Source organism: Microcaecilia unicolor, chromosome 3 (genome assembly GCF_901765095.1).
Source record: "Microcaecilia unicolor chromosome 3, aMicUni1.1, whole genome shotgun sequence".
Classification (NCBI taxonomy): domain Eukaryota; kingdom Metazoa; phylum Chordata; class Amphibia; order Gymnophiona; family Siphonopidae; genus Microcaecilia; species Microcaecilia unicolor.
This window is the reverse complement of record NC_044033.1, coordinates 127,058,208-127,072,133: the sequence shown is the minus strand read 5'-3', so window position 1 is coordinate 127,072,133 and position 13,926 is coordinate 127,058,208. Positions and strand designations below refer to the sequence as shown.

Genomic DNA, 13,926 nt, shown 5'->3' with positions numbered 1-13,926 from the left:
TTGTATCCCACATTATCCCACCTCTTTGCAGGCTCAATGTGGCTTACAATACATCATGGGTACTGGAAATAGAAGTGAATATACATTAGGTTTACAGAGGGTTTATGTTACATGGTGGTGAATAGAAGTGAATGGATTGTCTTTCAAAAAGTACAAAGTAGAAGGGAATTGATTGTCTTTCAAAAAGTACAAAGACAAGGGGACACTCAAAGAAGTTACATGGAAATACTTTTAAAACAAATAGGAAGAAATATTGTTTAACTCAGCAAATAGTTAAGCTCTGGAACTCATTGCTGGAGGATGTGGTAAGAGTAGTTAACATAAGTGGGTTTAAAAAAGGCTTGGACAAGTTCCTGGAGGAAAAGTCCATACTCTGCTATTGAGATAGACATTGGGAAGCCACTGCTTGCCCTGGGATTGGTAGCATGGAATGTTGCTACTATTTGGGTTTCTGCCAGGTACTTGTGGCAGGGGTTTGCCATTGTTGGAAACAGGATACTGGGCTAGATGGATCAATGGTCTGACCCAGTATGGCTATTCTTATGTTCTTCAATGTGTGATTATGTTGCATATTGAAACCCATTTTTCTGTACCAATCAATATGATATGTATCACTTCTATAGGAAAACCTAACAGAAAAAACAAGGTCTTTTTGAGTCATTTTCATCCCCTGGATTCTATATAGCGTGACTTGAATTGTGCGCGCAAATCCAGTTGTATTCTGGATTTAAGTGTGCAACTTCATTATCTGAATATGCCATTCAGGACTGATAATTGAACTTAACAAGCAATTATTGACACTAATTGGCATTAATTGGAATTTATGTGCACAAATTTATAAGCATATTCTATAATGTGACGTGTATAAATTCTAAGATGCAGATCTGAAAAGGGGGCGTGGACATAGGTTGTGGGTTTTCCTAGAACTTACGTACAGTGTCATAGAATATGCCCATGCTGTGCGTAATTTAGGCATCAGCATTTATACCAGGTTTTCATTGGCATAAATGGCCACGACTAAACATAGTCACAGAAAATGAGTTTTGGGCGTATTCTATAAACCATGCCTACATTTAGGTGCAGTTTATGGAATATGCCTAGGCATATTTTTTTTCAGTGCCAATTTTTTAGCTGTGATATATAGAATCTAGCCCTATGGGGCTAAGGGGGAAATTCTATATATGACGCCTAAAAAATCGGTGTTGAAATCAGTGCCAACTAAGCGTATTCTATAATCGGTGCCTAGATTTAGGCACCGATTATAGAATATGCTTAGTTGATATTTCAGCGCCTAAATTTATGCACATCCATTTACACCAATGAAAATGTGGTATAAATCTCAGCGTGTAGATTTATTTATTTATTTATTTGTAGCATTTATACCCCACTCTTTCACGCTAATAGCAGGTTCAGTGCGGCTTACAGAGTATGGAACAAGGTATCAGAGAGACAATACAAAGTATGTAGCAATGTATCACAGAGATAATACAAAGTATGATAAAATGTATCACGGAGATAACACAGCTGTATAGAGTGGGACAATAGTGAAAGATGTGGGGAAAGGATTGGGATGTGGGCAGTCTTGGTGTTATGGACTGGATACTAGAATTAAGTAGGGTCGTTTGGGTAGGCTTGTTTAAAGAGGTTAGTCTTCAGCAGCTGGGCCATATTCTATAAATAGGCGTGTACATTTCAGAACCCTTCGCGAAAAGCCCATTTCCTTATCCATAACCATGCCCTTTTTTGTCTGCATATGTTAGAAGTTTGGTGCACGTCATTACAGAATACGCTTATCAAGTTGTGCGCCTAAATTCTAATGAGTGTTAATTAGTGCTCATTATTGCTTGTTAAGTGCTGTTATCAGCATTCATTAGCTTGTTAAGTTACTCACATTGCTATAGAATCTGTGCTGATTTCGGCACAGATCTTTAGGCAAGCTATATAGAATCCAGGCATAAATGTATAACTGCATAGAAGGGTCAAACGTAATCACATGCTTTCCTTTACGGGAGATTATCAAAGTGAAATTGTATAATAGTGCACTGCTAATACTGCACTGTTTTACCTATGGAAATTCTGATGAAAATTACTCTCCCTGTTTTCACACTGAGGTAATCCGGAAAATTCCACTGTCATAAGGGATTTTGATCAATAATACAAAACAAAGCAATTGATGTATGGACAAATGATACATTCTGTTGTGAAACTTCTCTGTGCAGGTTGTATAATTAATCCAGATCATGCATGTCATTTCTTTAGATTTATTTTCTTGAGAAACTGAAGGGTTTATAAGTTCTAAAAGTCATTTGTAAGTTTTCAGTTATATGTTACCTGCCAGTAGGGATTTCTAACTTACATATTACAGGGGGAATTGATTCACCAGAAAATTCAATTAGGAATTTCATTCTGAACACTGATTAGACAATGCTAGCATCATTTTCTATCAACAGGGTTTTGTCTCCTACACTGGCTATGGTTTCTCGTCAAATTTTAAATTCCTCTAATGTAAGGCAATTTTTTTTCTCATTTCAGTTAAACGGCGAGCCAGCTCTGCTCACTGCCTGTGATATCATTTCCATATCCAGCAGTTCTCAATTGGGACAGACTGACCTTTCTTTCCCATCTCTAGTTTCTCCTCCCTCCATGCCTCTCATCTCCATCTCCTTCGCATCTTCTTTTAATGTTATATTTCTTTCTATAGTCCCAATCTTCTTGTCATCTTCCCTTGCTCCTCTCCTTCACCCTCATTGTCTTTCTTAAGTTATTTCCTGCAATTATCTGCCACCACTGTCTACAAATAGCTTTGACTGACAGACTTTTATAGTACTCCTGAGGGGCTGGAATTGGACAGAATCTTTAACCGTTGTTTAATTATCTTACCATGGAAGAAGAATTGTACTGCAGTAACACAGGGTCCTTTTCACTAAACCACATTAAGCACTAATGAGCACTTAGGGGGGACTTTTACTAAGCTGTGGTAGCATTTTTAGCTCTCGGTAGAAATCAGCTGGTGGTAAATGCCGAGATGCCCATTATTCCTATGGGTGTTTCGGCGTTTACCACCAGCTGATTTCTACCGTGAGCTAAAAATGCTACCGCGACTTAGTAAAAGAACCCCCTTAATGCAGGAAGCAAGGATTACTGTAAAATGCATTAAAGTGTTGTGCGGTAATTTGCCTGTCTGCGCACGTTAATCACGTGCTGTTCATTTATTTTTTCAAATATTTTTCACAAGGGAGCAGTCAAGTGGCAGTACTTACTACCTTCTATTAAGGAGGCACCAAGTGCTTCTATGTTAAAGCAGCATTATCCAGTTAACTCACACTAATTTATTTATTTATTGCATTTGTACCCCACATTTTCCCACCTATTTGCAGGTTCAATGTGGCTTACATAGTACCATCAAAGGTGCTTGCCCAGTCGGTTAATAACACATGCAAGGTTGTAAAGTGATCGTATAAGTTATAATTGGAGGGTCAGAATGGATGAAGATTGCTTGTTGTCCACTATGATTATAATCTTATTTTGTTGCTGGATGGGAAGTTTACGTGGGGTCATTTGGGTAGGTCATTTGGGTAGAACATGCTAGCTGGTTAATGCTTCCACGTCCAATCTTCTCCCATGAAAGAGAGAATGGAAGGTGTCAGGGAAATATCTGCAGAGGCCCTGTTGACTTAATTGTGGACAGCTGTATTAGAAGCATTGCCTATAGTATACAAAAATGGGCAAACTAGCCAATTGTATGGGCTTTTCTTTTGCTCAGAGTTTTCAAAGTTTCAACAAAAACAAAATATATAATATTTTAAAATGTCAGAGAAAATTATTTAAAATTGCAGTATTAAACATAATAATAATCCAGCATAATAATCCATAATAGTAATCTATTATGCAGGAAGTGATTCACTCATATACTTATTTTGCTTTTATTTATCAAGCATAACAACAAAAATCAGCTATATTTATTGCAGTCCTTAGCAGGAGCTTCTCTAGAGCAACTTGGTCTTAGTAGACCGTGAATTAACTTATTCGGACACGAGTAACGTGTTATACACAACCAACTCATTTCCCATACCGAAAATGAACTTTTTCTATATTTGACTGTTTAACTACCCTATAATTTATTCTATCATCCATGAACATTAATGCAATACCACTTTGTAATATACCCTATCTTGTACATGCTATACCACTTTGTATTTCTCAGATCCGGAAGTGGCGACTGTCACTATGGCATTATGTAAGCCACATTGAGCCTGCAAATAGGTTGGAAAATGTGGGATACAAATGCAACAAATAAATAAATAAATTATGGGGGCCTTTTACTAAGGTGTGCCGAAAAATGGCCTGTGCTAGTGTAGGTGCATGTTTTAGACACGCACAGGTCCATTTTTCAGCACACCTGCAAAAAAGGCCTCTTTTTTTTTTGCTGAAAGTGGACATGCGGCAAAATAAAAATTGGCGAGTGTCCATTTTGGGTCTGAGATCTTACTGCCAGCCATTGACTTAGTGGTAAGGTCTCACGCGTTAACTGGGCGGTAATTGTCAACACACATACACTGCCGATTACCGCCCAGTTAGCGCCATGCATCGGAAAATAAAAATATATTTTCTGGCACGCATATCGGATACACGTAAAAATTAGAATTACCGCCCGGGGCATGCGGTATCCAGGTGGTAGTTCTAATTCAATGTGCATTGTATGCGTGTAGGCACCTACACACCTTAGTAAAAGGGCCCCTATATTTTCTGGTATAGAGAATGAAAATGATTTAGCTTCCATGGGCATGAGTGGGTAAAATAGTGTGGTTTGGTGTTAGTCCACTTTAAAAGTAATAAATTGAAATAATATAAAACAAAAGGAGAAAGATAAAAAGATAAGACGATATATTTTTTGATTAGCTTGCAAAGACATTCCTTCTTCAGGGGTGACCTGAGTAAGAAGGTGTTGTCTTCGAAAGGTAGTTTAAAAAAAGAATTGTTAGTCACTTTGGGGCCATTTACTAAGGCATGTGGGAAAAAAGAACCCGAATTATAGCTACGTCATGCAAGGTTCCACGTTAGGAATTACGGACCAAGAAAGGGATCTGGGTGTCGTCGTCAATAATACGCTGAAACCTTCTGCTCAGTGTGCTGCTGCAGCTCGGAAAGCGAATAGAATGTTGGGCATTATTAGGAAAGGTATGGAAAACAGGTGTGAGGATGTTATAATGCCGTTATATCGCTCCATGGTGCAACCGCACCTTGAGTATTCTGTTCAATTCTGGTCGCCGCATCTCAAGAAAGATATAGTGGAATTGGAAAAGGTGCAGTGAAGGGCGACTAAAATGATAGCGGGGATGAGACGACTTCCCTATGAAGAAAGACTAAGGAGGCTAGGGCTTTTCAGCTTGGAGAAGAGACGGCTGAGGGGAGACATGATAGAGGTATATAAAATAATGAGTGGAGTGGAACAGGTGGATGTGAAGCGTCTGTTCACGCTTTCCAAAAATACTAGGACTAGGGGGCATGCGATGAAACTACAGTATAGTAAATTTAAAACAAATCGGAGAAAAGTTTTCTTCACCCAACGCGTAATTAAACTCTGGAATTCGTTGCCGCAGAACGTGGTAAAGGCGGTTAGCTTGGCAGAGTTTAAAAAGGGGTTAGACGGTTTCGTAAAGGACAAGTCCATAAACCGCTACTAAATGGACTTGGGAAAAATCCACAATTCCGGGACTAACATGTATAGAATGTTTGTACGTTTGGGAAGCTTGCCAGGTGCCCTTGGCCTGGATTGGCCGCTGTCGTGGACAGGATGCTGGGCTCGATGGACCCTTGGTCTTTTCCCAGTGTGGCATTACTTATGTACCTATGTGTGTGTACAATGCATGTCAAATTAGGACTACCACCCGGATACCACATGCAGTAATTCTAATTTTTACGGGCGTCCGATACGCGTGTCAGAAAATATTTTTTATTTTCTACCGCGTGCCGCTAACCGGGTGGTAATCGTAAGTGTACGTATGCTGATGATTACTGCCTGGTTAACGTGTGAGACCTTACTGCTAAGTCAATGGGTGGCGGTAAGGTCTCAGGCCCAAAATGGTCGGGCACCAATTTTTATTTTGCCGCACATCCATGTTCGGCCAAAAAAAAGAAAGAAAGGCTTTTGTTTGCAGGCACGCTGAAAAATGGACCTGCACGCGTCTAATACATGCGACTAAACTAGCACAGGCCATTTTTCGGCACGCTTCAGTAAAAGGACCCCTTTGTGTTTTCTTCCTGTTTAATACATGGAAGTGCAGTAATCAGTTTCTGCCTGTAGGTGGTAGTGCAGAACTTTGAAAGAGAGTTGACTGCTAAGCCCTTCACTGGCAAGGAAGAGAGAAAGCAGCTTGATATTACCTCCAAACTAGAGAGCTACTAGTTGAAAGCAGAGACAGGAATAGCTCCTAGAGGCAAAGAACCACATGAAGGAAGGTGGGGGTCAATTTGAATGGTGGTGTCAATGAGGTGGGAAGCAGGAATGTTCTCCTGTCCCCTTCAGCTACTACAGAAGACAATAGTCAGGCTGATCTATGTAGCTAGGCTTTACCTATAGGTTAGCTGAACTTGTACACCTAATTTCTGTACATCCTATGTAGAAACAATTTTTATGCATGAGCTAACCCTTGGATTCTATAAAGGTCACTCAAATTTGGGCACCTAAATTTGTGCGTGATCCTGGGATGCATAAGCAACCTAAGTGATTAAGGAGCCCATTAACATCAACAATTGGGCACTAGCAATCATTCATTGTTAAATGACATCAATTAGGGGTTGTGTGCACATCTGGCTGCACCCAAATTCCATAGAGCAAAACTCAAAAGGGGGCATGGGCACGAGGGGCATGGTCGGGTCATAGGCATTCTCAAAAGATGCACGCAGTGTTGTAGAAATCCACCTTGCACGCCAGGATTTATATCAGGTTTCAGTTAGTCTGAGTCCTCACGCCCAAAGTTGGGGACAGGAATGCCTGCTAGTCACTATTCTATAAAGGGTGCTAATCCCGGAACGTCCTTTATAGAATAGCACTGAATGCTGATTTTCCCAGTGCAATTTACTGAATCAGGCCCTAACTGTTTGGAAAGCCTCAGGTAGACATTAGAACACAGCATATTTAAATCCATGGTAATGAAGATATTAACTATTCTGCACAGATGTAGAGAAGTACACAAAAGAAAAAAAGCCGTCTTAATGCAAGGTCTTAGTGGGAGTAAAAGCTTAGTTTTCTTCTCTGTGGTAGCGTTAGTGAAGATCTCATGCCTTTTTCTTCCCTTTACTAAGAGCATAAAGACTCACAACTTGCTTCTGAAATCCGTGAAGAGCGTGGGTTAAAAAAAAAGTACAGAACTGAGGCTGAACAAAGAGTACTTGTGGGCTGTTGATAAATGGAAATCAGCACTTGTTGAGTTGCAAGCACACATGCCCAAAACAAAAGAGAAAGTCTAAAAACTTCACAGAAAAACCAAAGAACAAGCAACAGGTGCAGTAAAAACACACGTAAGAGGGTGTGCTGTAGGTGTTTAAATAAACTGTAGGCATCTTCAAACAGCAGTATTTAGCAGGTTACCGGACATAGGTACTTGCTCTGTTTCTTTATATATTTGATGTTTCATCTTTACACCATCAGCCAGAGCTTCTATTGACTCCTGAAGCATTTTTTTGAGACTGTTTTTATCTGCACACCCTTTTATATGTGTGTTTTACTCCACCTGCTGCTTACACACCCACCCACCCACACATATGCTGACATACAATTCGGCACATAAATATTGGTATTGCAAAAGTGTATGACCACGAAATAGCATTCCACCATATGCACAGATGTATGCATGAGCAATCAGATGAGTGGTGATACAGTTTTACAGTTGCCACCATCGCATGCGTCTGGTGTCCTCTCCCATGTTGGTGCACATTTTTGTGCTTGGCCTATTTGCGTGCTATTTGCTTACTTCTTTGAGGAGCAATATTTTTGTGTTACTCTTGTTTTAAATGTCAACTAAAGTACCACGATAAAAATCAGCTATTTCCGATCTGACGAAGAAGGGCAACCTTCGAAAGCTAATCAAGAAATGTATTAAGTTATGTCCAATAAAAAAGGTATCATCGTATTTTCTTTTCCAAGTTTTATTTTGTTTGATTTCTATTGATTACAGATATGATCAGTAATAGACTTGGGAATTTGCAGTCTCAATAGGGATTCATACTTTTCAGAGAACGTAAGTAGTGCTTGAAAATGGAGGGAGAACTGTGGTTAATGGAGTACCTTTTCTTTTCTTGATCCTCTCAAGTAACATTTACTGACTGATATACAAAGACATTTATCTGGTTAGCAGGTGAAGGAGTAGCCTAATGGTTAGTGCAGTGGCAGGGGAACTAGGTTTGATTCCCACTGCAGCTCCCTGTGGCTCTGGGCAAGTCACTTAACCCTCCATTTCCCCACGTACAAAATAAGTACTTGTTTATAACATGTAATCCGCTTTGATTGTAACCACAGAAAGGTGGTGAATCAAATCCCTTCCCTACAAACCACAAAAATGCCAATGAGTGGATTATTCAGCAGCACTAATCCTTTTGACTGTTCTGGCAGTGTCTAGACAGTACCAGTACCAGGATGGTGCATGGACAGAGTCAGAGGTCATCCAGTTAGCAGTGATATTCAAACTGGATAGTTAATGAGATACAGTTAGAACAGGAAAAAAGCCTGAAGATCATCTCTAACTGGATAGCACTACTGGTCGGCGTACCTCAGGGTTCTGTTCTTGGTCCCCTCCTCTTTTCTATCTACACTTCTTCCCTTGGTTCATTAATCTCATCCCATGGCTTTTCCTACCATCTCTATGCTGATGACTCCCAAATCTACCTTTCTACCCCTGATATCTCACCTTGCATCCAAACCAAAGTTTCAGCGTGCTTGTCTGACATTGCTGTCTGGATGTCTCATCGCCACCTGAAATTAAATATGACCAAAACCGAGCTTCTCATTTTCACCCCCAAACCCACCTCCCCGCTCCCCCCGTTTTCTATTTCTGTTGATGGCTCTCTCATTCTCCCTGTCTCCTCAGCTCGAAACCTTGGGGTCATCTTTGACTCTTCTCTCTCCTTCTCTGCTCATATCCAGCAGACCACCAAGACCTGTCGTTTCTTTCTTTACAACATCCGTAAAATCCGCCCCTTTCTTTCCGAGCACTCTACCAAAACCCTCATCCACCCTACGCCTGGAATAAACTTCCTGAGCCCCTACGTCTTGCCCCATCCTTGGCCACCTTTAAATCTAGACTGAAAGCCCACCTCTTTAACATTGCTTTTGACTAGTAACCACTTGTAACCACTCGCCTCCACCTACCCTCCTCTCTTCCTTCCCGTTCACATTAATTGATTTGATTTGCTTACTTTATTTATTTTTTGTCTATTAGATTGTAAGCTCTTTGAGCAGGGACTGTCTTTCTTCTATGTTTGTGCAGTGCTGCGTATGCCTTGTAGCGCTATAGAAATGCTAAATAGTAGTAGTAGTAATTTGTTTGTAACAATATGGGAAATGTCAACAACATATTGTTGCATGAAGTTATCAAATGAAAATAAACAGAAAAACACATAGGGGCTGATATTCAGACCGCGGGAGGTAACCGGGCTGGCTCCCGCATTCAGCACTGAGCCCAGATATTCAATGCTGGGCCGTTTCCCGTAACTGGCATTGAATATTCAGGTGTTTTGACCGTTTTCAACTGAGGTGGCCAAGCCGATATTCAGAACTGGCAGTTAAGTGGTTAAGCTGAAACCGGCCAAAGACAGACTTGTTATTTTGGCGGCATAATTTGGCCACCAAACATAGCTAAAGATGCTCTAAATATCGGCGGATAGCCGGTTATATTGCATGACATAACCAGCTATCCACTAAGGGCCTAATTCTATATATGGCGCCTAAAAGTAACGTGCGTTAGGCAATTATGCCTAAGTGTATTCTAAATACCGTGCGCAAATCTACGTGTGGTATTTAGAATATCTTTAGGCATAATTAATGCAATTAAATCTACACACATCCATTTACACCAACGAAAAGCTGGCATAAATCCTTGCATGTAGATTTACGTGCACTGGCCCATATTTTAAAACAACTCACGTAGATTTTGGAATGCCCATGAAATGCTCATTTCCACAACCCTAAGCATGACCCATTTTGCCTACACATGTTAGAATTTAGGCACCGTACATTACAGAAAATGCTTAGCAATATACATGTGTAAATTCAAAGTTTTGCCAATTAATGCTCATTATTGCTTAAGACATGTTAACAACACTTAACAGCTTGTTAAAACAATTAATCTACGAGCATAGTTATAGAATACATCTACAATTATGTGCAGAACCGTGCGTAACTCTAGGCGCTTTATATAGAATCCGCGAGAAAGCGCCAACTGGCGATATTAAATGGAAGATAACCGTCTCTCTCCCACTGAATATTGCTGGATTGCCAGTTAGGTGCCATTTAACTGGCTAGGAGTTGTTCCTGGACGGTTAAATGGTTTTCAATATCGGCTGGATGAAAATTAACATTTTCTCATTTGAGGATAATACTGCACAGTCTTTCAAGAAACTGAGCACTCCGGTCATATTGTGGACTTGATTGATCTTTCCTTTATATTTTGTTACTTTATCAAACCTTAACTTTCCTAATGTACTGTTCTTTGCAAGCTCTGCTTGAATGTTAAATTTAAAAATTTCATAAATAAAATTTAAAAAAATAAGTGTGAACTGTTTGCAAAGAGGACACACCTTGCGTGTGCATAAACCACTATGCGCAAGTCCATAATGTACACTCAGAAAGAATGTGCTCTCAACGACTTTGATCCCATGATGAAAAAGTTGGCAAACAAAAATGGACATTCCTGGAAATGACATGGCAAACGTACAAAATGAACATTTTCTGGTTGTCTTTCCCTTCTGGTCAGTGCTAATTCCCAGACATTCAGCACTGGCTGATATCCAGATACTGGCATTGAACATCCAATGATTTTTATTTTATCCTCAGTGGTCGACAAATTAAAAATCGCTGATCGCCACAGCCCATTCAAAAAAACAGGAGCATTGGTTGTCAATATCCCATAGAATAATATACAAGATTCTGACCTTCAGTCTTGTCCCCCCCCCCCCCCATACCTTTCACATGTTTTAATCCCATATTGCCCCACACAAACTTTTCGTTCAGGAGATGTTACGAACCCAGATAGCCAGCCAGCCAGAGAACATTGGCGGTACAAATTATGTAGGATATGTATTTTCCTTAGCAGTCCACAAAAGCAGAACACACATCTTCAATTCTTAAAAGGACTTTACTCATACCAGTTAAAATAACAACGCCCGTCGTGGTCACGTTTTGCCTTCCTAAAGGCTGCATCAGGGGCTACAACTATTATTTAGTTAGTTATTATTAGGATTTATTTATCACCTTTTTAAAAGAATTCACTCAAGGCGGTGTACAGTAAGGATAAATATTTTAACATATTTATAAATGACCTAGAGATGGGAGTAACTAGCGAGGTAATTAAATCTGTTGACGACACAGTTATTCAAAGTTGTTAAATCGCTAGAGGATTGTGAAAAATTACAAGAGGACCTTACAAGACTGGGAGACTGGGCTTCTAAAAGGCAGATGATGTTTAATGTGAACCAAAATGATGCATGTGGGAAAGAGGAACCTGAATTATAGCTACGTAATGCAAGGTTCCACATTAGGAGTCACCGACCAAGAAAGGGATCTAGGCATCGTTGTTGATGATACGTTGAAACCTTCTGCTCAGTGTGCTACGGCGGCTAAGAAAGCAAATAAAATGTTAGGTATTATTAGAAAAGGAATGGAAAACAAAAATGAGGACATTATAATACCTTTGTATCGCTCCATGGTGCGACCACACCTTGAATATTGTATTCAATTCTGGTCACCGCATCTCAAAAAAGATATAGTGGAATTAGAAAAGGTGCAGAGAAGGGCGACAAAAATGCTAAAGGGGATGGGATGACTTCCCTATGAGGAAAGGCTAAAGCGGCTAGGGCAGCTTGGAGAAAAGGCGGCTGAAGGGAGATCTGATAGAGGTCTATAAAATAATGAGTGGAGTGGAAAGGGTAAAGCGTCTGTTTACTCTTTCCAAAAATACTAGGACTAGGGGGCATTCAATGAAGCTACAAAGTAGTAAATTTAAAACGAATTGTAGAAAATGTTTCTTCACTCAACGTGTAATTAAACTCTGGAATTCGTTGCCAGAGAATGTGATAAAGATGGTTAGCTTAGCAGGGTTTAAAAAAGGTTTGGCCAACTTCCTAAAGGGAAAGTCCATAGACTATTATTAAATTGGACTTGGGGGGGAAATCCACTGCTTATTTCTGGGATAAACAGCACAAAATGTTTTTTAGTTTTTTGGGATCTTGCCAGGAATTTGTAACCTGGATTGGCCACTGTTGGAAACAGGATGCTGGGCTTAATGGACCTTTGGTCTGTTCCAGTATGGCAATACTTATGTACTTATAGGCGTGCAAATGTTTTAGTGTGTACTGCTAAAACTAGAGACACCTATAGGAATATAATGGGTGTTTCTATCATTAGCACATGCTAAAAAGTTAGCGCACCTATTGCGCGGCCTAGTAAACAGGGCCTTTTAACAGACAGCATAGGGTATATATTATATAATTATATTATATACTTGGGACTCTATAATTATTTTATATATTAAGGTCCCAAAGGACTCTTGTACCTAATAGTAAGTTGCTAGTCCAGGTAAAAACAGTGGAAAACAGCAGCACAGGAGCTGGAAGCAGAATTCCCTGTCACAGAGTAACTCCTCATTCAGAGGGAATTCAGCTGGCAGCTCCTGTACTGCTGTTTTTCACAGTTTTTATCTTGACTAACAACTTACTATTAGGTACGAGAGCCCTTGGGGAACCTAATAGTTATAGCCCCTGACGCAGCCTTTAGGAAGGTGAAACGTGGCCACATCGGGTGTTGTTATTTTAACTGGTGTGAGTAAAAAGCCTTTTAAGAATTGAAGATGTGCGTTCTGCTTTTGTGGACTGCTTTGTACTACCTTCAGACTACTGCTTCCTCCTTTTGAACTTCACCTTCTCCTTATACGTAATATTTTTTATCCTTTATAAACCACTCTGAAAGGTTACTCCTAGGGTGATATATCAAGTCAAAATAAAACTTGAAGCTAAAAAACTTTGTTCAGAATAGACACCCCCCCCCCCCTGATATTCTGAACTATTTAAGTGACCAGAATGGATGATGACTGGTTAATAGCGCTTAACCGGCTATCCGCCGATGTTCAGTGAGCGATAACCAGCTGTCCCAACTGAATATCTCCAGTTAGCAACCAGCCAGTTATATCACACGATATAACTGGCTATCCGCTGATTTTTAAAGTGAGTTTAGCAGCCATATCTGGCCGTGTGACACTGTCGAATACCTGTGGCCGGTTTCAAGATAACTGGTAATAAATAGAAATATCCGGGCTCAACACTGACCACGAGAGTTAGTCAGTCTAACTCACATGGTCTGAAAATCGACCTCTTTACTGGAAAAAGCTAATATCATTTAACAGATGTTTTATGCCGCATTCATATATCTCAGTGACCTGAGGATTTACCCGAGCCCAAAATGCCAGTGAAAGTCACATATATTCCAAAGAAAAACGCTGTACCTGCAACCTTTGAGTTATAAGCCACTCCCACGCCACAGATGTTATTGTTTGCAGCTGCAGATACTTCACCCGCACACCTAGTTCCATGACTGTAGGGGGAGAGAAATAGGGGTTGTTACTCAGCATATATAAAGCTCAGTACTGTATATTTAACTCTGCTTTCAGCTTCAGAACAGAAAGTGACAAGCAGCAACAGAACATCTCCTCTGAACAG

The 13,926-nt window shown here is 40.1% G+C and overlaps 1 protein-coding gene across 2 annotated transcripts in view; it reads right to left on the bottom strand.

The window, feature by feature from the left end:
- Nucleotides 1-13,926, bottom strand: part of PCSK2 (proprotein convertase subtilisin/kexin type 2) — a 333,492-nt gene that overhangs the window by 74,592 nt on the left and 244,974 nt on the right. For both annotated transcript variants that reach the window (XM_030196350.1, XM_030196351.1), the window contains one exon: nucleotides 13,713-13,801. In XM_030196350.1, coding sequence (XP_030052210.1) covers nucleotides 13,713-13,801 — 89 coding nt within the window. The remainder of the gene's footprint in view (nucleotides 1-13,712; nucleotides 13,802-13,926) is intronic.